General features: G+C 36.4%; 1 protein-coding gene across 7 annotated transcripts in view; it reads right to left on the bottom strand.

The window, feature by feature from the left end:
- The window catches only part of Adgrl3 (adhesion G protein-coupled receptor L3), an 811,341-nt gene that overhangs the window by 149,481 nt on the left and 637,597 nt on the right, over positions 1–24,263 (bottom strand). For all 7 annotated transcript variants that reach the window (XM_033758920.1, XM_033758923.1, XM_033758917.1 and 4 more), the window contains 2 exons: positions 20,414–20,599; positions 17,403–17,441 (listed from right to left, as the gene is read on the bottom strand). In XM_033758920.1, coding sequence (XP_033614811.1) covers positions 17,403–17,441; positions 20,414–20,599 — 225 coding nt within the window. The remainder of the gene's footprint in view (positions 1–17,402; positions 17,442–20,413; positions 20,600–24,263) is intronic.

The following is a 24,263-nucleotide window of genomic DNA, read 5'->3' as shown; positions in this document are numbered from 1 at the left end:
TGAAAACTACAAGCCATATCCCTGATGAATATAGATTCATAATTCCTCAACAAAACACAAGCAAGCCTGAGCCAACACCACATTAAAAACTCATGCACCAGAACCAAGTGCAATTTATTCCAGGGATGCAAGGATAGTTCAACATACAAAAATCAATTAATATGATCGACCTCACTAGCAGAATAAAACGTCTCCTAATTTTCTCAATAGATACAGAAAAAGTATTTGACAAAATAGGCATTTTTTTCATGACAAGAACTGTCAGCATACCAGGATTCAAAAGAAATTTCTTCAACGTAATGTCATCCGTACCTAAAATAATCTCCACCAACATCATGACCAGCAATGCAAATAGGAAAGATTTTTCTTTAAGTTAAAGGAAAAGGCGATGAGTCCAGCATCCCCACTTCTGAGCGGTGTAATATTGGAGATCCTATCCTGAGCAACTAGGCAACAAAAAAGAAAGAAGCACTACTGGAAATGGAGAAGTACAACTGTTCCTGTTTGCAGATGACGCGACCTGTATGTAGAGAGCATGGGACTCTCCACTATAATAAAACAAACAGCCTATTGGGACTACGTACCTCAGAGCCTGTTGTGACAGACTGCTCAGTCTAAAAACAGCTGCCTTTCAACTGCCATCAATGAAGCAGATGTGCTGCTCATTGACTCAGCTTAGTTTTACAATGGAAGAGGTAGAAGGTGCAATACTTTTGGTAGTTATACAATTTTAATATATTTGCAAATTACCTCCTCCCGAACATAGCACTGTCTTCACAGAAGATTTCAATCAAATTTCTAGTTAAGATGAATGAGGCTGGGGATGTAGCACCAAGTTTGTTAAAGAATCAACACAGATAACATGTGGCCCTGAGACCTGGAAGTGGATGTCTTATGATACAATGTTAGGATCCATTTAGTCTTCTTAGAAAATCACTCATTCATGGATTGCTTAGGCAAAACTGTGAGGATGTGCTAAACCAAAGACTAAGAGCATCTTCTGCAGTATTAAATCAGAGCGAAGGGCCTGGGACCACAGCCACCGAATCTGTGCTGGATTCTGCCTCATACTATCTCTGAGGCATTGGGTGGTGAGTTGATTAACTTTTTTTGTACCTTATTTGTAAAGTAGGAATACAATTATGATAAACTCAAAAAGTCTGCCTGACTCATATATGTGCTCAATATGTAATTTTATTTTTACTGCCATTTGATATCACCATTCATTGGGGAAAGAAGAGGTGTCTTTCATGTAATAAGCACACAGGCCAGCTGATCATTGTTATATAGCGACAGAATTCTGAGATTTAGAGGGAATAGCTCTTCTGCAATGCAATCCTCATAATTTGAATTCCTACAATACTATATTACCTGACACTTTGAGGAAGAGGAGAGCAGTGGTTTGAACAGATATTTTTACCCTTTTCATATCACAGGATGTTGTCTTGGAAGGCACTGGTTTGTTGGTATAGCAGCAAAGAATAACTACAAACAGTACAATTTAGCCATGTTTTCCGATTCATTCTCATTTCACATATTTAGTACCACCAAGGTCTCTGTCTCTGGATTGTGATAACAAAACACCTTAAATTGGCTAACTGATAAGCAACGTAAATTCATTATGCATAGTCCTGGAGGCTGTGAATTCCATGATTGAGAGGGCAGCAGTGTTAGCACAAGAGGGCCTTGGGCTCAGCGGTACCGCCTCCTGCCTCACAAACATAAGGTCCTGAGTTTGCTCCCCCGTACAAAACAAAAACAGGTCTCACATGACACAAGGGCAGTCAAACTCATGTACCTTTCAGAAGACCACCTGTCCCATTCACGGGGCTCTGCCTATCACCAGTAACTTGGCATTAAATTTCAACAAATAAACTTTGGGGAGACACAGCACTCAGATCATAGCAGGCCCCCACTTCAGTGCTTTTTCATCTTTAATAGAATCATGTATCTGTGTCTGGCCACCTCACCAGATAAGAGATCCTCAGGGGAAAGATCACGATCATTTGTTTTTCCAGAGTAGAGGCTGATGCCTTAATATTCTTGGGATACTAATTAATAATAATGCTACAAGGCTGTTGTTTTTATTATCAAATCATTAATGCCCTTATACCCCCCCAAACTGGAAGCACCTTTTATTTCTATAACTTTTTGCCATGTCTTCTAAAAAGTATCTCAAAAGAAGTGTAAGTATGTGCATAAGTATTTAACGAAATTTTACTAAATATGCAAAGAATTAGGGAAGGCACGGTGGGATGAGGTTACAACAGAGAGGGAAAACAACGAATAGCCTTTTAATCTACCTATGTGCTAAGGCAAGTAAACACCAAACAGGGCTAAAAACTAACATCAAATGGGACAGAAAGGTAGAGACTTGCTGGTGAGGATCAAAAAACGATCCCAGGAGGCAGGTGCTTTTGTGTTAAGCACTAAAAAAATGTACATACTTTACTGAACTCCAAAGGAGAAATTCAAAGCTGCAAGACCTAATTAGCAATTTCATTAAAAATTATCTTAGATCACTTATAAATTAAGAACAACTATTTCACATTAGTAGAATTTATTTTTTTTATTTTTTTTTTTTTTACATAGGGTCTCACTATGTAATGCAGGCTGGCCTTGAACTCATTAGGTAGCCCAGGCTGGCCTCAACTCACAGCGATCCTCCTGCCTCAGCCTGCTGAGTTCTGGGATTACAGATGTGTGCTATTATGTGTGCGACCAGCTGGTGTGTCACCAGCTAAATTTAAACAAATAAATTGCTAGTACACCTTTGAAAAACTTCCTAGTAATATAAAAGTTTTACTCTTCAGCATCTTTGTTTCTTGCTGTGTCCTCTAAATGTAACGTGATTGTCAGTATATACCCTAATCATCATGCTGAACAAGGTTTTCTCTTAATTTGTTATATATGAAGTTATAGCTAAACGTTCTTCTTTAATTCTAAATCTCATGGTTTTCTGAGGAAAAGAGTAAGACATCAGGTCTTCCATGCTGTCACCTCCTACTCTCTGACTGTATTTACGGTCCTGTGCTACACGGCAGGATTTGATCAACACCAAACCACATGTATGATGTCTCCACTGTCTTTTTTATTTGGGTGAGCACAGAATTCAGGTTTACACAGAATTATATGCAGAAAAAACAAAAAGAAAGTTTTCTTCAATTATTCTTTCCTTTTGACTTTTAGATAGGAAGTTTTCTCCTAACAATAAAAATATACACAGGAAAAGCTTAAAATAATTACTGAACAAGGCATTTTATACTCCAATCTGGTTTTAGATATTGATTTAAATCAAAATTATAAAGGTCAAATGTTCAAAAAGTCTTCAAAACTGTTTATAACTTGCAGATTTTTTATAAGAAGTCAAGTTTAGTGACTGATATTTACACACGTGATCAATAAATCTAGGTTTCTTTTATGACCACTGTCATTTAATGTTGTTAAGCATATAAAAACTACTAATCTCTGAACTCCCTTTTACAGTACAGTGAAGTATTGGCATTTCCAAGTCTTAATTAAAATTAGGTTATATAACACATCTGACCTTAATATAATTATAAGGATCTTTGACAGAAGAACAAGACAAAGGTAAAATTTCATAGAAAAGACTCTGCTTCTCTCATTGTTTGCAGAAGTATGGTTTTAAATAAACTGCATTTAACTGTATCACTTTTAAAAACTAGTTGAGTTTGGCATGAGATCACTCAGTACTGTTAAGGAGATCTGTGTCCCATTACAAGAATTAAGTAGAGCTTCAGATCTGACTCAGCCTCCTGGCTAACTCAATACTCACTCAACTCATATTCAAAACATACAGCATGACAGTCAATTGAGATGCGGTGAGAAAGAGAGATGTTCCCCCTTTCCTCAATGTGACAACAGAGAGAGGTCGGGCAATGAAACAAGTAATTAACATTCAATAAGACAAGCATTATAATCCTGAAAACAAATATAGTACCTCTAGTGAAATAGGAAAATTCCAAGCTGAAATTCAACAATGATCTAGGAGGCAGGTGATGCAACGTAAGTTAAAGGCACCGAAGTAAAAGGAATCGGCACTCAGCACAGATTCCAGATATTAGGAGGCTCAAAAGCCATGTTAAGGTACTCGCAGTTCTGCCTAGAGATAGCAAGAAGGCACTGGAAAATTTTACATATACATTACCATGGTTAATGTGGCTATAATGGAATCATACACACTGTAATGGTTAATATTTTTACATATGTTCCAGACCCTGATATAGATGCTTGTCACACATCAATTTTGATTTTCACAAGAACTTAGCAAGGTAGAAATTATTAATATCTCGTCACAGTGAAAACAGATTCAGAAGTAGTCAGACATTGAGCTTGTACAAGAGATCTCTTCTTGACGTAGTTTAGGAAACAGAAATTGAAGCTAGCTTATTGAAACCACTACAGTATTTAGTACTACCTGCAAAAATTTAGAATGTGGAGAACAGGTGGCACAGAACTGAGGGAAACAAGAGAAAGAAGGGTCAAAAATGAACGTGAGAGAGTTATCAGTAGAAAGAGTATAGTATCATAGAAGTCAAAGAAAAAAAGATTTCCATCCATTTTAAAATGGGGGACTGGTAGCATGGGTGTCTGGTAAGTGAAAGGTTCTGGATTCACTCCCCACAACAACAGCAACAACACCAAATACTAATCAGGAAAGTACCCATTTGTTTTCCTTTTTGAACTGACTTTGGTTCTCCTCTTCTCTCCGTCTCCTCTGTACCTGGTGAAATGGTTGCACTGTACATAAAGAGAAAAGCCAGAGAGATTGCTTTTGAGGCACCATCTGTTCAATTTTATTTTATTTATTTAATTTTTTTCATTATTTTAAAATAGGATATTTATTCATTCAAGAAGCAGTCTGAACATTTCTCTGTTCTAGATGTTTGGCTTACATCTTAGACAACGCTCTGAAAAAATATCTAACACGGAACATTCTGTTTAAGGTAAGTAAATTAGGACATAATATTAGAAGACACAAAATGCCGTGTAAAGTAAGGCAATCTAGAATGAGGAGCGAAGTGGGCACAGAATGTGAGGTACGATTTTATTTTTTATTTTATTTATTTATTTATTTTTGGTACCGGGGATTGAACTCGGGTCCTTGCGCTTGCAAGGCAGGCCACTGAACCGCTGAGCTAAATCCCTGGCCCTGAGATACAATTTTAAATAGGACAGTTCAAATGAGCCTCAGCGTATGGGTGACAAAGCATGTCCCTAAACTTTCCAAAGTCTTTAAGGTGAAACAAGTCATGAAGTTAGGGTGAACCACATCACTGATATCATGAAGACAGCATAGAAAACTGGCTTGCAAGTGAAGACCAAGAATTCAGATGGGCATGGAAGGTTCAAGGTGCCTCCTAGACACAAAAGAAAAATATTGGGAAGTTAGCTGGCAAGCTGACTCTAGAGTCAAGGAAATGGTCTGCACAGGACGTAGCACTGGTGAATCACAGGCACACAGGTAGGACATATTTTAATCAATGAGGTCACCATGGGAGTGACCGTATAAAGGAAGAAGATGAAGTATTGTGCTGGGGACACTCCAACCTTCAGGTTTTTGGGAGAAAGGGGGGAGCCAGCGAGACAAGAAGTAATTGGGTGTTAATTAAGTGGGAGAAGGAACCAAGAGAGTTGCCTCTCAGGGTATACCAAAGAGGAGCGGTCTGCATGTCAGCTGTTTCTGATTGGTTAAGATGTGGATTGGTCACTGACCACTGACTGTGGAGCATGAAGCCATTAATGACCTCAACAAGGGAAGTGGTGAGGGCAAAGGCCTCCAGAGGTGAAATGAACAGAATGTGAGAGTGGGGATTAACAACAACATTGGTGTCAGTGGATACACAAGTAGGCACTAGGAAAAACGGGCCTGGCTTAAATGTTTTCTCCATTTTTTCACTGGTATATGTTTGCAATACATTGTATGTAAATATATTCAATGTGGGGAATTGTTACATACACATGCCACACCGTGATCCTTCTTACTACTCCTTCTGTCCCTTTCGGCTGCCCTCAAGTCCATATCTTCCCATCCTTTGAAGGAACCAACTCTTTGATTCATATATCCTTTGTAATGAGTTTTTAAATCTAAATTTCATGAATTTCTACCCTGATTTTAATAATTTCTTTCTTTCTGTTAGTTTCTGATTCTTGTTTTTCTCTTTCTAGACAGGACCTTGAGATGTGTCATTAGGCTGTTTATTTCACATAGCTCTATTTATTTTATGTGTGCATTTACAGCTTTAAACTTTCCTCTTAGAACTGCTTTCACAGTGCCCCATAGGATGTGGTATGCTGTTCTTCCATTGTGATTTGCTTCTAGAACTTTTAAAATTTCTTTCCTGCCTTCTTCTGTCATCCACTGATCACTCAGTGATGTATTATTTAATCCCTATGTGTTTGCCGTTCATTTCCAGCTTGTTTCGTCTATGATCTGATAATATGCAGGGGATTGTTTAAATTATTTTGTATCTACTTAACCATGCTTTATGGCATAAGTATGGTCTATTTTGGAAAAAGCTGCATGTGCTATTGAGAAAAATGTGTATTCTGCTGCTGTAGAAACATTCTGTAGATATCTATGTGGTAAAGTCCTTTCATTTAGTGGTGTGGTTTAATTCTGATGTTCTGTTGGGTAATTTCACCGATTGACCCATCAAAATGCAACAAGAGCTTAAATAGTAAATATCCAGTGACTATTTAATATATGCTAAGTACAATTTAAAGCATCCTGAGAATATAGAAATAAAAGTGGCACTGTTTCTCTTCAAGCAGTTCAGTGATAGAATGTGAAGAGATATTAAAATACAGCTTGATAATTGCTGTCATTGAAGAAAACTGAGAGCATTGTAAGATCTCATAAGAGGCCACTTATCCAAACTAAGTGGACAAAAAAATGATTCTGTAGAGTAATTGATATATGAAGTGAGTGCTGACAGATAAGACAGAGTGAGATGACAGGAAGGAGAAAGAAAATGCATACCTAGAATTTATCTATCTAAGCAAAAAAGGATGGAAAGGCAGAGACCTGAATGGCAAACACCCAGGTAGTTTGGGTGCATAGGCTCCAAGGAGGCAGCAAGGGCCAGTTATAGAAATTAGGAAGAGAAGTCAGACAGCTGATCACCAGAGGAAAGGGGGAATAATTATTTCCTCAAAGGGCAAAAGATGAATAGACAGTCTTTCAGTTGGGGAAAGTATCGATCAGATTTGCATTTTTCAAATATGACAGCAATAGAAGGAGTGGGTTAAAGGAAGCATTGGAAATGTAAACAACAACTGGTTATTTATTGAAAATCATGTACTTAAAAGTGCTTGCTGAATTTATAAAAGTGAATATCAGGGGAAAACAAAGTTTACATATCCTGCAAAACTTGCACTGCCCTCTTACAACTGTTTTCTCCTTTAATTCATTGCTTCAGGGCACACTGAACATTTTATTCTCAGAACACTCTAACACCTTCTCATTTGAACACCTTTACACTGAGAGTCCTGGCGTGTTCTACCTCCACATGTGCATCTACATGACTAGTCTGCTATTACTTGGACCCAGTTTTATTATCATTACCTCAGAAAATTCTTCCCGGATCCATACGATCTAAAATAGCACTCACTTCTTTATGAAGTAACTGTTTTAATTCTTTGCATACTATGTCTGCCCTCATTTTATTTTATTACTTTGGTTGACTGACTGATTTACTAATTCTTTCCCAGATTTCAGCCTCTAAAAACAGGATGTGAGGGCTACTACAGCATAAATCCTGTCTTTACCCCAGAATTTCTGTGCTTGAGACAGCACTTGGTCAAGATGTATGATCTTCTTGATGACCCTCTGTATTCTATTTACCAGTATCCTGGGATTTTTGCATCTATGTTCATTAGGGAAATTGGCCTATAATTCTCTTTTTTGGTTGGGTCTTTGCTTTTGGAATCAAAGTAATATGAAATAGGAAGAAAAGTTCTAAAGTGTAAGGGGAACTTGGAGGAGTAGTGAAAAGAAAAGAAGGGAAGGAAAAAATATGAGAAAAGGAAAAGATGGAAACAAAGTCTTTGTAAATAGGGAGGAGTGAAAGGGTTGAGGGGAGCACAGGGGAATGGGGAAGAAATAAGAACCAAGATATGTCATGTAAAGGTACAAATTCCCAGTGATTAATGGTATTGTATTGTATCCTAAAATGTACCAATAAACTCAATGAAAAAAATACAGATATATAAAATCTGAAAATATATTTTTAGAGCATCACTACACTCCCTACAAAGAATCACTTTGATACTTGGTTGTGGATCCTCTCAAACTTTTATATTTACACAAACAAATGTGATCTGTATAATAATGTCATCTTTGGATTTTTTTTGCTTCCTTTCTAATTTTTACTTGACAGTTTATTATATGCATCTTTCAAAATCCATAAAAATCTACCTCACTTCTCCAGTGGTATAAGATATTCCATTATTTGTTGTTGTATATTCAATAACTCTCATCAGTTAAGTTGTTTTTGTTGATATAAACCACCAACCATATACACCTTGTGATCATTTCTACACCCATTTCCTCATCCACGGAGGACTAATATCCTTCATGTGAGTCGGCCACAAACCACTCCCAAAGTCTTGGTTCTGGATGAGGAGAACAACAGTTCTGCAACTGTAGGACAAGATTTATAAAGAAACACTATAAACATGGACATGAGTTAAAAGTCTTCTGATACAGTGATGGCTCCGGCGAAGAGCATCTGAATGAATGAAGAGAGAGGTGGGAAGCAAGGCTGAGCTCCATGCCACCAACAAGGCAGCACTCAAAACACGAGGCGGATGGCATGCCCCGGAACTGGATGTAAGAACACAGGGGTTCTTACGGAGGGAGATACATTGATTATTTTACTTTTTTTGAATTTTAAGCCATGAATTTGGATCAGCTATTCAAAAATTAAAAGGAAGAAAAATGGACCTTGAGAATAGTTTGGAATAACACAAAATTTTAAAAAAATAACCTCACATCATGACTAACAGTTATAGAAAGACCATTTTCATCTGTACTTAGGCTTCTGTAGTAAGTCTACTATTGCTACAAGTCTATTGTGGGATGCTAACTGGATGAAGCATTTACGTGTGTCATTAAATCAGAAAAAGGAAATTGTTTTAGGTTTCTCTGAGGATGCCAAGTTGCCCAATATTGTTTTTGAATGAGACACAGATTTGTTTCAATGGTATACGTATGAATGCGGTATTTAGCTGTTTGAATAAAGTAACTCTTGAGATATGATCAAAAGTAGTTGGGTCAGATAGAAAATACATAAAAAGGAAATCCTGAGCCCGGCGTGGTGGCGCACGCCTGTAATCCCAGCAGTCAGGAGGCTGAGGCAGGAGGATTGCTGTGAGTTTGAGACCAAGTTGGGCTGCATAGTGAGTTCTACGTCAGTGTCAACCACATAGTGAGACCCTGTCTCAAAAAACCAAAAAATAAAAAAAAATAAAAAAAAAAGAAAGAGATCCTTGATATGCTGAAGGTTGGAGCAAAACCTCTGGTAGCCTTGACTGATGGTTTACCAGATTTTTCAAACAAATCCTGGACTGCTTCATCTGTATTTTTTTTTATACAGGTTCTAATCTGATTTATTTCAGTTACTATAGTTAAATTTTTATTATAGCCTGTACAAAATTGATACATTAAAAAAATAGAAAATATAAAAACCATAACTCTGTTGGGAACAGTCCTTTAAAGAAAGTCATTTGTTTGGTTCTAACCCATTCGGAAAATACTTTTTGCAGATAGTTCTTTAAAATTGCCAATTTTTTTCTGACCTGTTCCAGAAAAGCTAAGGATAGCTTAAGAAAGTAGGGTTTTAAATTTATAGAGTTGTTGTTTTTTGTTTTTTGTTTTGTTTTGTTTTTTGTGCCGGGGATCGAACTCAGGCCCTTGTGCTTGTGAGGCAGGCTCCAGAACCGCTGAGCTAACTCCCTGGCCCTGTAGTGCTATTTTTAATATCTTTTTCCTTCTGGTTAGTTTTGTGATCATAAAGCTATTTAAAAAAGCAAAATCATTCTTTTGCATTTGAAGATAAATAATACCTGTTTATGTTTTATGTATTTAAAGCTTCTGAAGTAAGTGTATGTTCAGAAGGCAATGATGCATAGAATGGACTTTAAATAAACAATTTTACAATTAAGTAATGACTTGGGCTTTGATCTGAAAATTACAGGAACGAGCACCAACTGGTAAAAAACAAAACAAAACACGTCAGAAGTAATGCTTTTGTTGTAGATGAAACCTTTTTCTTTGGAAAGAGAATGGTGTGTTTTTGTTCACCTCATCAGAATAACTTTCTGGTGTATTCACAAACTATGTCCATACACACAGCGGTAAGAACATTTCCTTCTTTATAGGAAATGTGCAAGCTGAAAAGGCAGAAGTAACTGTAAAGCAGCTATCTCTGCCTGACCTGAAAGTCTGCCAGAAAAGCTTTGAGAGAGTCCCCATATGATGTTCTTTCCACGTCAAAGCAGGATCTCCGTCAGCACACGATACTGTACTTTGGAGGACTTTTAAATTTATGAATTGACTCTGCTTTCGTTACACGTGATTTTTGATCTTTTGATTCAGTGAGTGGTTTATAGGAGCATTTAATGACTACAACTCATAAGAGGGAACTTTTCTAACTTCCTTTATCCAAAGAAAGCTACTCTAGTTTTTTAGTCAAAAGCCACTTTCTTTGATCTCCATGTCTTTTTAAAATAGGTTTTGGGCAGGAGAAACATGCCGGGTGTAGATTTATATTTTCTCTCTTACTGACACAAATCAAGTGAAGGTTTATCAAGCTGTGAAGTATATTAAGTTCACAGGGTTTTAACAAAGGGTTACCAAATCACAAGAACCTGCTGTGATTCAAACTCTTTTCAGATGTCCTTTTAATTATACTAAATGAAAGTTTGGGTTGGCTTTGATGCCGATGGGCAAACATGGAAATCTCTTGAAAGAGCTGCTAAAAGTACTCCCTGTTGCTGTAGTTAATATACTGCATTGTGTGCACAGGGCTAGCCAATTTATTCTAGCCACTTTAACAAGGATATCCAGCCTGACAGGCCACACAGAATAGTATCACAAGTCAAGCAAAGCACAAATCATTAGAGGACTACGAAAGTTGTTTGACATGCACCACGGAGCTCTTTGTCACACAGCCAATTAAGTGACCAAACAAGGAACTTGAAAATACTCATTAATTTCTTCCCAGCAGTATAAATGGGGCTTAGAATCCTTCCTGTCTCATGTGCAGACACACAAGTAAAACTAGCATAATTCAATTTGCACTTTGTCAAAGGTGCAAGCAGTAGCAACTCTGGTTCAGAGAATGTCTGCATTAATGCTTCAAAAAAATGAAAGAAAAAGGCGAACATATTTAGGTATTATATATAGTAAGGTAGATACCTGGGCTTTAGAATTTTTTGTGCTAATCAAAAGTTTACATTGTTTTATCTTTAACAGCTGTTTCAGCACTTCTGAGTAGATTTAGTAACAACATCATATCCTCCTTCTTGAAATAACATCGGTATTCCAGGATGTCAGACTCTCCTGATCTTCCCAATGCATAAAGCTGCTCTTTTGTTCTCTACTGCTAGCTCCTCTTCTCCTTGACCTTTTAGTATTCCAGGGGCTCAGAGTGCATTGGCCAACTTTCTCATTGCTGGAAAAAATACCAAACACCCACAACTTAAAGGCAAAGAGCCTTCATTTGGCTTACGTTTCAGTCTTGGTTTCAGTCTACAGTTGGCTAGTTCCCAAGTAGAAACATCACAATGGAAGAGTGTGGTGAATTAAGTTGCTCAGTTCATGGTGGCTGAAACGCGGAGAACAGCACCATAGAGGAAGTGGCAAGGGACCCAGATATAATATCCAAGGTCACGCCTTCATGACCGCCCAGACACCTGCAGAAGTGTGCTTTACTAATCTCCTAGGTGGCTCCCACCCCCATCAAGTTGTCTTTCTACCATACCTGCCACTTCCCAACCCCTATCCACTTGATGCCTCAAAACTTCTCTTACACCATACCTTATCCCTTACCCCAAAATATCAAGGGTTCCAGAATCTCTCAAAGTTCAGGTCAACGTCTCTCTAAAACTTAAGGAAAACTCTTAGCTGTGAACCTCTGTAAAATTTAAAAGGCAAGTTACTTAATCCTAAAATATAATAGCATAGTATTCCTACTATAAAAGACAAGAATAGAGCTACAGAAAAGAATAGGACCAAAGCAAGATTGAAACCTAGCAAAGTAAAGGTTAAATCCTGTCACTATGACACATGGCGGTTAAAATGTGAGATCCAGAGATCTTGGGAAGATAGCCCAACTCCCGTGGCCTTCCTGGTCACAGTACACATGGTCTCTCCCAATTGGCTCTCATAACATTTCACAGCTTTCCTCAATAGATGTTTCACATTACAGGCATATCCAACTTCCTGTGTTACCCATTGCACCTTTGTTTTTGTTCCCACAGCTTCACATACACACCTCACAGGACACACTGTTTGGCCTTGCAAGCTGTTCTTTGAAATCTGGATATAAGTTTCTGTGTCCCTAAAGCTCTTGCTTTCTGCACACCTGAAAACCCAGCATCACATGGATGAAGTCAAGGTCTGGTGCCAGCCCAAACAGTAGCCAGGCTCCCGTGGACCATAGTTGAAGGAGCTCTGATTGCCTGGATGGCTGAGTATGCTGAAATGAATCCCAGGAAACCAGTTACCTAGGCCTTTCTTGAGCAGGGATCCCAAGAAGTTTCTTTTCAACTAAAAAAGATTACATTCCTGCAATTTTGAGCCTGCCATGAGTGGGGTCTTGCTGATTTCTGAGATACCTACAAAGGATCTTTCTTCTGGTCCAGGCTCAAAGTACTTGGCTTCAGGCCAGGGATTTAGATCAGTGGTGGCACTGTCTGCCTGGCAAATGCAAGGATCCAAGTTTGATCTCTGATACCAACAAACAAATAATAAACAAAAAAAACAAAGTACTTCATATCTTTTGAATGTCACTAATCTCTTAAAAAAACCAAACCTCTTTTGGCCCCAACTTATACACAGTCATTTTGGGGGCCTAAATTTAAATTTCTTATTTATTTTTGATTCAGCTTTCTGCTCTCAATTATTGTGATAAATCACCTAAAAGTAGCCATCAGTACCGATGCCATACCCACACCACTGAGTGGCCTAGTTGAAATTTACTTCCCTAGATCAATTAGTCACCACTTTAAAATTCAGCTTTATCCACAATCTATGGACTTCAAATAATGTAGACAAATTTTCTGCCAAGGTGTAACATTCATGCCCTCTCAACCAATTCCCAATTGAATCCTCATTCCTGTCCAAAACCTCATGATCCTGGCCTAGGCTGTCCCCATTACTACCAGCATTCTGATTTTCAAATAAAATTGCCCATCATAGTGTACTTACAAAATTCTGGGGCTTCTCCAGCCCACAACTTCAAACCTTTCCAAAATTCTCCCTCAAACCAGTTGTAAAGGCTTCTCAGAATATGGTCAGATATAGGCATAGCAATGACCCCACTTTTGATATTATTAATTTTCTGCATTGATAAGCTTTTCAGTTGCTGGGAGAGAATATACAATCTTTGCAACTTAATGAGAAGAGCTTTAATTTGGCTCATGGTTTCAGGAATTCACTCCATAATCAGGTGGCTCCAACGCAAAAACTTCACCATAGAAGAGCTTGGTGGAACAAAGCTTCTCAGTTCCTGGTGGTTAGGAAGCAGAAGAGGAGACCAGAACCAGAGAGGACAGGGGCCAAAAATCAGGTATAGGCCCTAAGGTCATGCCTCCAAACACATCCAGAAGTGTGCTTTATTAATCTCCTAGGTAACTCTTAAGCCAATTAAGTTGACCAGCCAGCTTAATTGTCACAGATGTCTATATTCTTTTCTCTCCCTACAGTCATTCCCTTGATGAATAATTTAGTATGGCATTTTTTTTCTTGAGTTTTGCTCAGAATTTAAAGCAATTAGGATGAGGATAATAAGGATACTTTTTGAGAAAGACATTTAAAGGAGGAAGAAAGGACTCTATACAGAGATTAGGAAAATAAGCTTTTAAGTTACACCTTGATTTATAAAATAATGAATTTCAAAGTATATGAAATTGTTTAAGTTCCGGAAAAGACATTGTTTTGGATATATCATGCATCACTACTGGATAAGCCATACTCAATGTGAGCAATATGTACAAAAAAATTCTTCAGCACTGAAAACTGAAGGATCATTTTTGAGCAATATTAGGATTGTTTTGGATTGCAATCTATGCTCCTTTTCATGGGGCCACTGGGATAATTAGCCTTTCGGTATTTAAATCTATGAAATGCATGGTCATTCAAACATGAATCTCTGATGAAAAATTAATAGCACAGTTTATTCAATGGCTGATTTCCTGGTGTTATAATTGACTGACTGTGAATAAATGTTTCAGCTATTGATTAAATAGCTGATAAAACCAAATGCAGAGTATTGGTGAAGCAGAAATGCTCTGCTCAATAATACATTGCACCACTTATGATCATTTACATGTAGATTTCTATTCTATGAAATTTCACAGTGAAAATACTTCAGTCTATTTGACTCTGGTTTTATTTCTATTGTTTCTACTTTCAGAGTAAATTCAGAGCTACCTAACATGTAAGTATTATATACACTGGAAGGGCTTCAGGCATTAAATTTGATATAACTTCATCTAAAAACAATAATACTGCAACATTTGATAAGTCATGAACAGAAGCATAAAACTTCGCATCTCTAGCTTCACACTGTATCTTTACATTGTCTCTTTTGCCTCCTTAAATTTTGGGTCAAATTTCTGATCAACTCTGCATATAAACACATTAATCACTTGAAGAGTATCTGTCTGTAACAACTGTTTCTTTTCTTTTCTTTCTTTTTGGTATGGGGGTGGAACTTAGGACCTTGCACTTGTAAGGCAGGTGGCAGCACCACTGAGCTAAATCCCTGGCCAAGAGTATCTGTGTGTATACTGTTAATAGAAGGTTAATTAGTCCTAAATTTACCTAACTTCTCTCATCCCCTTTCAATACTGAAGACATCATAGGAAGAGGAACAAAGACACATTCAAGATTCCAGAAAAACAAGCTCTGAAGGCAGATTACTCCATGATGGGAAATGTGGCTACCCACGAACTTTTTACTTCATGAAAGAGTAGCAAAATCACCTAAAGGAATGAGGACTTCCCTGTGTTACCCAGGGTCTGCAGACCAGGCCTGAGATAATGATCAATGAGACCATAGTTTGACCAAGATTTCTTAGCTATGTGTCCTATAAATACTCTTGGTACTAACAAACACAAGGCTTAGGATTCTAGTCCTCATGCTGTTTAATTCACATATGTACAGAAGGGCAGTGAGATCTGAGCTGTCAGCTATCCCCTATGTTAACTGATCTATAGGTGAGTAACTAAAAGGTGGTTGGAATGGTTTTGAAGTAATATGAATTTCCTAAAAGCAAATATTTCTTGTGTCTAACACTTATTAATCAACATTACCTATTAGATGGCAAAATGTTAGGACAGAGACATTATTTCTTTTATTCCCTAATATTTCTGAGGAAATGAAGGTTTCATGTTTGGAATTTTAAAATGTGGCACCTGAAAGAAAAAAACTTTGCCAGTCAGAATTAAGGAATTATTCTATGGTAACATACAGAGATACCTTCAGACATTCATTAAAATGTTTACTGTACTGTGTTTTTCCCAACCTCTAACTTTTCCCTAAGGCCATCTAGTTGTTTTTCTATGATTCTATGCTCACTAAGACACTTATAAATTCAACTGCCAGTTTTATATTAGCCAGGAAGGTAGTGAAAGGGGATATTCAGATCATTGGAAATACATAAAGGAATGAGTTAATATTTAATATTTACAGCAACCTAACCTCTTAACAGTTTTTGTTAAAAATTCGATGCTTTTACATTATTTTCAACTGCAAATAAACTGATAAAATTTAATTTTTATACTACCAATCTTAAAGCATTAAGTCGATTCTTGAAGGCCTATCTTTATACATCAGATGAGTTTCCTCTTAAAATAAATGTGCTATGCATACATAGAAAATAAATTTTATAGTCATACTGTCATATTTCCTCCCTCTATCGCTCCGTCCTTCCCTTCCTCTCTCTCTTTCTTCCTTTCTTCTTTCCTATAAAGACAGCCAGAGTGTTTGCTTCTGGGATTGTTCTATTTCACACAAAACCCATAAACTATAGGGTTTATTTTTTGGAAGCAAGACACATTCTCTGCATAAATATTACATTTGCATTGGGATTAATAATTTTGCTATGAGAAAGTAAAAGAGCCACAAAGAAGCTTGAGCCGATAGAGTTTCATTTTGGAATAGAATGTCATTCCAAGAATCCTGGATTATTTGTCTTACATTGAGATAGGATTTTTAAGAAAATAGATAAAAAGGAGACAAAACTTGTAATCTTAAAATTTAGCACTATAGTTTCAGGACTCAAGCCCAGTTTGAACTTTTCTTACCCTCTCTTCTCTAAACCCGAGCAATTCCCTTTCACCTATGAATAAATGGGTTTGGCCATCCCCTTTTTACTTGCAAATGGTCTTTTTTCACTTGTGAATAGACCACTTTCGCCCATAGGTTTTCCCCTACAAATAGACTATGACCTTTCTTTGGGTGGACCACCTTCCCTTACGCACTAAACCAAGACCATGAATACAGATTGCCAAATTCCACATATATCCAAACACAAATATTCCTATTTCCACACTGGAGTGTGCTGTTCTCTCTCGAGGGCCCACACTCTCATGAGTGTATACTGAAACTCCTGCCTAATGGATCCTTCCCTTGCTTCTTCTTGATGGGTCCTAACAAAGTCCTTTTCTGCTAGAAGAGTGAGTAAACCACCAAACATTCTATGTTTCATATGGGTTAAGTTCTTAGTTCCAATCAGGTGCCAGTCTGACGTTTATGACACCGACAGAGTGCCATTTCCTGAATGACTTGGTACTCAATGTACAAGGAAAAAGGTTTAAATACATACCTTGCTGAAAAATTTGAGATGCATCTATTATGCCCAACTTGACTCACCTCTTAGTGATGGTGAACGTCCACCCCTCAGGTTGCACCTCCTTCTTAGTCTGTGTTCCTCTTGCTTGACAGAGCACTGGCACTGACAAGTTTTGTTTTGTTTTTTAACACATACTCTTGCTTATGTCCTTCCATTCCCATCCTTCCATTCCATTCCCTCCCTGAAACTTCTTTATGTCAAGGCGGTATATGATCATTGTTCTATCAGATGTCAACACGTTACCCCCGGCAGAGACAATTCAACAACTTATTACAGGTATAAAAACGCAGAAAGTACCTGGACATAGGCTCTGCAAGAGCGCTCTCTTTTCTGAAGCTGAATCCATTAAGACAGCAGATTAAACACAGAATAGAAAAAACAAGTTAATGACAGGAGAAAACAAGAAAAACAAAAGAACACATCTACACAAACCACTTATCTTTTTGATCACTGCTCTCTAGGAAAAAATGAAAGCAAAGCAGCAGCAAAATGTAATCAATGGCTTGAAGTATAGTAGCCAATATCCTTTCAGAACAACCCCATGAAAACTGGATGGTATAAAGTTGTTAATGAGAGGAGGAAACATTTGAATACATTCAGTAGAAATTAGTAGCAATCAGTAGGCTTCATTCATTTGAAATGATCCATTTCACATCAGGTTAGTTATTAGCTTATGGGTTAAAAAATGAAGAGCTAAAAAGTTAAGTAAATTATGTAAAGAGTTTGGAACCTATTTTGGAGATAGCAAATTGTGACTTGCAGACAATATAGACGGTTAACGTACACACATATTATGTGTTTATACATCCAAAAAATCTGTTCATTGGAAAATAGAAATATCCACTTATCACTATTTGATTTTAAGGAACAGATATCAAGGCATAAATAACTTCTAATAAAAAGGTGATTAAACTTGGATTTGTTGCTTTTTATATTCCTTGAAGAAATTCTTTTGACAATTTTAACCAAAAAGACACATTTTAGAAACTGGTGTGATAAGAAGTGTGTGGTTTGCTCACACATAGAATAATGATTTTCCAGACAAAAGGCAGCATCCTATTCAGCTGCAAGAATCTTTTCCTGGTGCTTAAAGGAATAAGCAATAAAAGTGTATTCATCCTGTTTAAAGAAGTGCCCCAAATTTTTATAAATTAGATTGTGAATTTTCCTCCTCATCCCTACTGTTTTTTTTTTTTTCCTTCAGTAGCCTTGATTCGAAAAAAAGAAAATTATCCAGTTTTAAGAAGCAGTTACTCTGATGCTTTTGTGTAGCTACCACTCTCTGGATTCTAATTGATATGTTCTTCCAAGAGCCTGGAACAGTTTCTTCTCTGAAGAATTGAGAGAGGAATAAGTGCAAATAAATTGCTGGGGCTGTCGTTTGGATCACTGACTCTCATCCTCATTTCGCTGGACTCTTAAACCCTCCACAATTTCAGTGTGGAGCTCAATTGATTTGTATCAAGTTGACTTTGCAAATCTGATGGGTTGTAACTGCTTCAGGGAAGACGGGGACCTCAAGAAATTAGAAGGAGCCCGCAGGCACGCGAATAACCTTTACCCTCCCTTCTCCTTACCACATCATGCAAATTAACATATGACAAACCATATTACACAAACAACCGGAAAAAAGCCAAATGGGAAACAAAAGAGAGCAGTAAAAGGCCTGTAAATGGAAATCGGCCATTATGTAGTTATTTGATATTCAGAGTAGGCAAGCTGATTAGCTATAGCCAGTTAGAATGTGACATTAATTGCCAGCTTTACCTGATATCCTCAGACATCAACATTTTTAAATAAAGATACAAAGTATCACTATAACAGGTCACGTTTTGGATATGTAACACTAATAGAAATTACTGCCACTGTGTATTATGAGAACAATAGCTGGCAGCATGATTCACTAATAGTACGCAGTTAGCCTGGGTAATGACATTAAAATCGCAGCACGCGCAGATGACACAGGCAGCTGTAGATTATACGATCAGGTGTAATTGCGATTCTGTCAGGATACAAGTGAAAAAAATTTTAAACGTTCTATATGCTCAGCATGAAAAAAAAAACCTTAATAATTTATATTTAATAGATAAAATTGTACCTGTGTGCTGAAGAAATTGCAGGACAAATTATTTGCCTGGCTTTTCTGTGTGGAACAATCATTAGTTTAAAAAAGCATCTTCTATCTTGGCAAGTGAGCCTTACCCAGTACGACACAAAAGAACTGACTGAATTAAATGACAAGTCTGCAAAGTCTTTCAATCGAAAGGGGAATGGACTTTCACTGAATTCCACAGAGGAATATTAGTCTTACTCTGTCAAATCCTCAATTTTTTAAGTGGGAAGATTATCAAAATATTAAAGGATCTAAAATTCAGTCTCAATCACTGAGACTCTATTACACAAATCCCAGTCAGACTGTTCGCATTCAGTGGCGTCAATCCTCATATCCTTCTTATCATGAGGTTAATTTAAAATGTCATGACTGGTTACACAGACAATGCTATTCTATCTAAAGTGATATTCTATATAAATTGTCAAGTATCTTTATCTTTTTAATTATTATAATGTATATTAATAAACTATTTATATAGATATTAATAAACATTCATGGCAGCCACATTTTTCTGAAAGCATATTTTTCCTGAAATTTAAAATACGGTTTTCATTATTTACAATTCAAACTTGATGAAATATACTTAAACTTTAAAATTTGTTTCTTTCAGTACCAGGTATCGAACTCGGGATGTTGAGCTTGCCAGGAAGGTGCGGTGCTGCTGAGCTAAATTTAAAAATTTTAATGGTACCAATGCAAAATCTGAGTAATTTAAAAATCAAAATGAAGTAAAACTTAAAAGTCACTTGCTCCATGAATTTTTAAAGTAATATTAGGTTTAAATATCTCAGGTTTAAAATATCTATAATGGAGAATTAATACTCTTTCTATTCTCTAAATTCCTACCTATCGACTACCACTTCTTTTATTGTCAGCTGTTTCAATGTAACAAAAGCTTAAAGAAAAAAGTGAAACAAAATAAGCTGCAATAATCCACATTAATCTTGTCACAATTTAGCATAAAAAACTATAGTTACATGATGAAGAACAGAACTGTAAATTCAAAAGATACATAGGCAGATTATCATTTATTGTTCATTTGGATTAAAATCAAATGCTGCCATGACAATAGCTAAACTGCAAATACAATTATCCATTCCTTTCACAATGATCTGATTCTGTAAAATGAAGTAAAGCAGGGAAGCCCCACTAACTTTACTGCAGCTTCCCAGGTGGACACAGAAGGGCACCGCACCTTGTTCAGACTCCGCGCTGCACTGTCTTTGCCCCCGGGAGTCAGGTTCCTGAGCTGCACGTCCAAGAGCCCCACGAGCTGATCCATGGCTCTAACTGAGAACGTGACGTCTCCAGCATTCAGGTGACTGCGGGTCTGCTCGGCCAGCTCTCTAGCAATGTTGGCAGCTGTCTCTCCAGATTTTAACTACAATTTTGAAACAAAAAAGCAGAAAGGGATCTTACACAAATACTCTCATTGGTCTCTTGCCAATTGCTTTTGTATGTAAATTTGAGTCATTCAGGCAATGAATAATTATTAAACTCCATCCATACCTGGTTGAGATCTCCAATTTTTTCAGTTAATCCATCCTTTTCTTCAAAACCTGACTTTAAATTCATGACCTCAGGAAGTTTCTCCTGAGGAGTACCCCACCACCATGGCCATAGCACCAATCCACATTCCTGCCCCTTTTCAGTTTGAGTTTCCTGTCTCAGCCTCCTGTAGTGCTAGTATTACAGAATTGTTTTACTATGCCCAGCTGAGGAACTGTATTTGTAAAATTTATTCTCATCTTAATTATCCATTTGGTTGGTGAAGGTCTAAAGTTTGCCCTATTTTTTTCTGTGCAAGCTTTCAAAATTGGACTTTGATAAATGGGTACTATGAATTCTTAGTCATATTCTACTTTCTTAGATGCAAATACAGTGCAAACTTTCATTTTTGCAAATTTAGCACTTAGTAAGCTAAGCGAATACTAAATGAATACTAAGCATTAGTGAATACTAAATGAATATTAACTGCACTAAATGAATATTCATGAGCGGCTAAATCCTATGAAGAACTTACCCCAAATAAAATCCCTGCTTTCAAAGTGATTTTTCCTCTTCTTACTAAATGTATCATAAGAAATTTTGTTCCCCATAGACTGGGTAGCAAATTACTGCTCAGTTTCCAGTGTTTTTCTTTTTGGAACTACATGCTCATTTTTCAGATTTGTTCTATGAAATTATATCAAATTGTCAACAGTTCAAAGATGTTAAAGGATATGAAGGTTAATACCCCATGTTCAGTTGAATAAATTTAATAGCCCTGGGTAATAACAAGATAGACATATATATTAGACTTTAAGAAAGACTTCAAAAGTACTTTAAAAAGGCACATAAGTATAATTTCTGAAGTCATAATCTTTTAGTTAAGAATCTTTTTTTAATGAAACAGGAATGGAACACATATAAACAATAGAGACAAGTGTTCAACGTTAACAGAATAGTCTTTTTAGGGACTGTTAGTGCTTTCAAGTGTATCTTTCTAAATTTTAGCTCACACTATTATTATTTAAATGCATAATAATATCAGTATTTAAGAACTGGTTTTCTTTGCTTCTTTTCTTTTTGTAAGATAGTTCAATATAAAGCCCATGTTTACCACCCAAAAGATCTTTTCTTTGCAAACTCTCTGCCTAATGAGTATCAGCATAGCTAGAAAGCTATTAGCACAACTTCAGATCTCAGCCATGATGTGGATTATCACTACAGTGAATATATATAGCTCCTGTATAGACCACACTAACAATATCTATTAAGTTCTAACATATAAACACTGTAAAATCCAATGATTTCTTACTATCATTACACATAAAAAATAATTCCATACATGTATATAGTAATAGAAAATGTTCAAAGATGATCATTTCAGCTTGTTTATGATAGAAAAATTGGACATGATTAAATGCAGTGGACCCTTGACTTATGAACTCAACTGGTTTCCGAGGGCAGGTTCTAACTCAACTTTGTTGTAAGTCAATAAAGCTGCAATTTGGATGTTTACCTGTGTACACAATATAGGTAACAAGAGGCCGATGAATCTTCCATTAACCTAATTAACCCAAGTTGTTCCCATGTCAGGCTGGATGTAACGTTAGAGTCTACTGTATATGTACCATACAGTAGTTTAAATTATGAAGGAAACCAATATCATTAAGTTCAGTCTTCAAGATAAAAACATGCTATTTATAAAAATTATACATATATATGTATTCTCTATATAGATAGATGTAGTGTTCTCTCTATATACAGCATATACAGTCTACAGCCTCCTATGTGTACTTCTTATGTATTCTGTATATTTTCTCTCTCCTCCTTCCTCTCCTCTTTCTTTCTCTCCCTCTCCCTTTCTTGCTCACTCTCTCCGTTTTCTCTATCTCCTCTCTCTAAGCCTGAGAAGAAACAAAAGAGAAATCCTTCTCTGTGCTGTTGAAATTTCACAAGAATATATAAATTTAAGAAAGCTATATGAAAAGTATTATTATATAGTTTGTAAGTTCTTTGTAGAAAACCTTGAAACAAAAAATGTTCTGCACTGAATTAAAGGAATTTAGAAAATTCTTTAGATTGTTCAAACCTGTCAGACCAAATGGATCACCTTACAGAGTTCATGGATAAGTATGTAACAAATTCTTGGGGAGCTAGTGGTTGCTGATGGCCCACTAGTGGGTCCTGAAAGTATTTCTACGTTGTCACAAAGTGACATAAGCATGATTGTAAGCCACATTTTAATTTTTACATATATGTTAGTGCTACTCACCGATGATCTAGTTAATCATTTAACAAATTCTGAAATTCAGAGATCTGGGGATGTGGATCAGCAGCAAAGTCATTGCTTGGCATGTGCAAGGCCCTAGTTTAATATCCAGAAGCAAATATATGCACATATAAGTATTCAAATTCAGTACCCCACCAACAGGTACCAATACTGGTACAACTGGTTAGCAACTTTACAAAAATCGAACAGCATACATGAATACTTAGATAGCTAGAATTCCTGGTGCTTTTCAAAGAGATATTCTTTTGATCAATGCATCATTTATAGTGTCTTTTATTTGTTGTTTTCTACATATTCCTTTCTTATAATGAGGGATGTATTTTTAGAATTGCTACTGTTTTACTGTGTTAATCCCTGTGTTCTTGGGTAATTGTTCTTTTATCACTTCCTTCTATTTCTCTGTTACCCACATGAGATTCTTCTCTATCAGAAGTCAGATCAGAGGGTCTCTGGGGTTTTTTATTTACTACAGTAAAAAAAAAAAATTGAAATCTTCTAAACTAGGCAAAATATTTGTTAATTATTAAGTTTTTCAAAACAAAATAACTTGAATGTCAATACCTCTATTAGTGATCATGATGAAAAGGAAAAATACTTATTAAACCAAGAGACAATAAGAGCACTAGTATTTCCATATTATAATTCCATGTTTTTACAATTATAAAAAATAGTCAATATTATTACAATACTGGAGTGGGTATCATTATAATGATAAGATGGAAAGAAGGCCTATGTAATTCCCTTATGCAAAAATTTAAACTTTTTCTTATGTATAGTAATAGAAAGTTGAAAATGATCATTAATTTATCAATATATAATTGTTCCCAACATAAAAGATATAGATAAGAAGTCCAGCTACCTATATATACATCAAGAACCACACACTTCTGTAAATAGTCAAATACAAAAATCACCAATAAATTATCTTAAAAAGAATTATATTTTGTCATTTAAAAAGCACTTACTCATAAAAAATTCCCTTAAAACCATCCAAAAGAATTCTGAAATTCAGTGCCCACCACGAAGAAAGTTGTGAGACGAAAACTGACTTACAAATACATTACACTTTACAAAAATTCTTACGGCAAAAACTTGAGAAGTAAGTTTTCAAGGTAAAATTTGCTGTATCTCCTAAAGTCAAAATGGGATAAATCATACCCCAAATGTTTCTTTCTTTCAGTAATTATTTGAACACCTGTTTTTTCCAGTCGATGTAATGATGAACTCTGCACCAATTTTCCCCTCAGGTAACTTACATTCTACCAGT

This window comes from Fukomys damarensis, unplaced genomic scaffold, assembly GCF_012274545.1.
Source record: "Fukomys damarensis isolate Sample0158 unplaced genomic scaffold, DMR_v1.0_HiC HiC_scaffold_35, whole genome shotgun sequence".
Lineage (NCBI taxonomy): Eukaryota > Metazoa > Chordata > Mammalia > Rodentia > Bathyergidae > Fukomys > Fukomys damarensis.
Note: the sequence above shows the minus strand (reverse complement) of the source record. Positions and strands in the feature narration are given on the sequence as shown.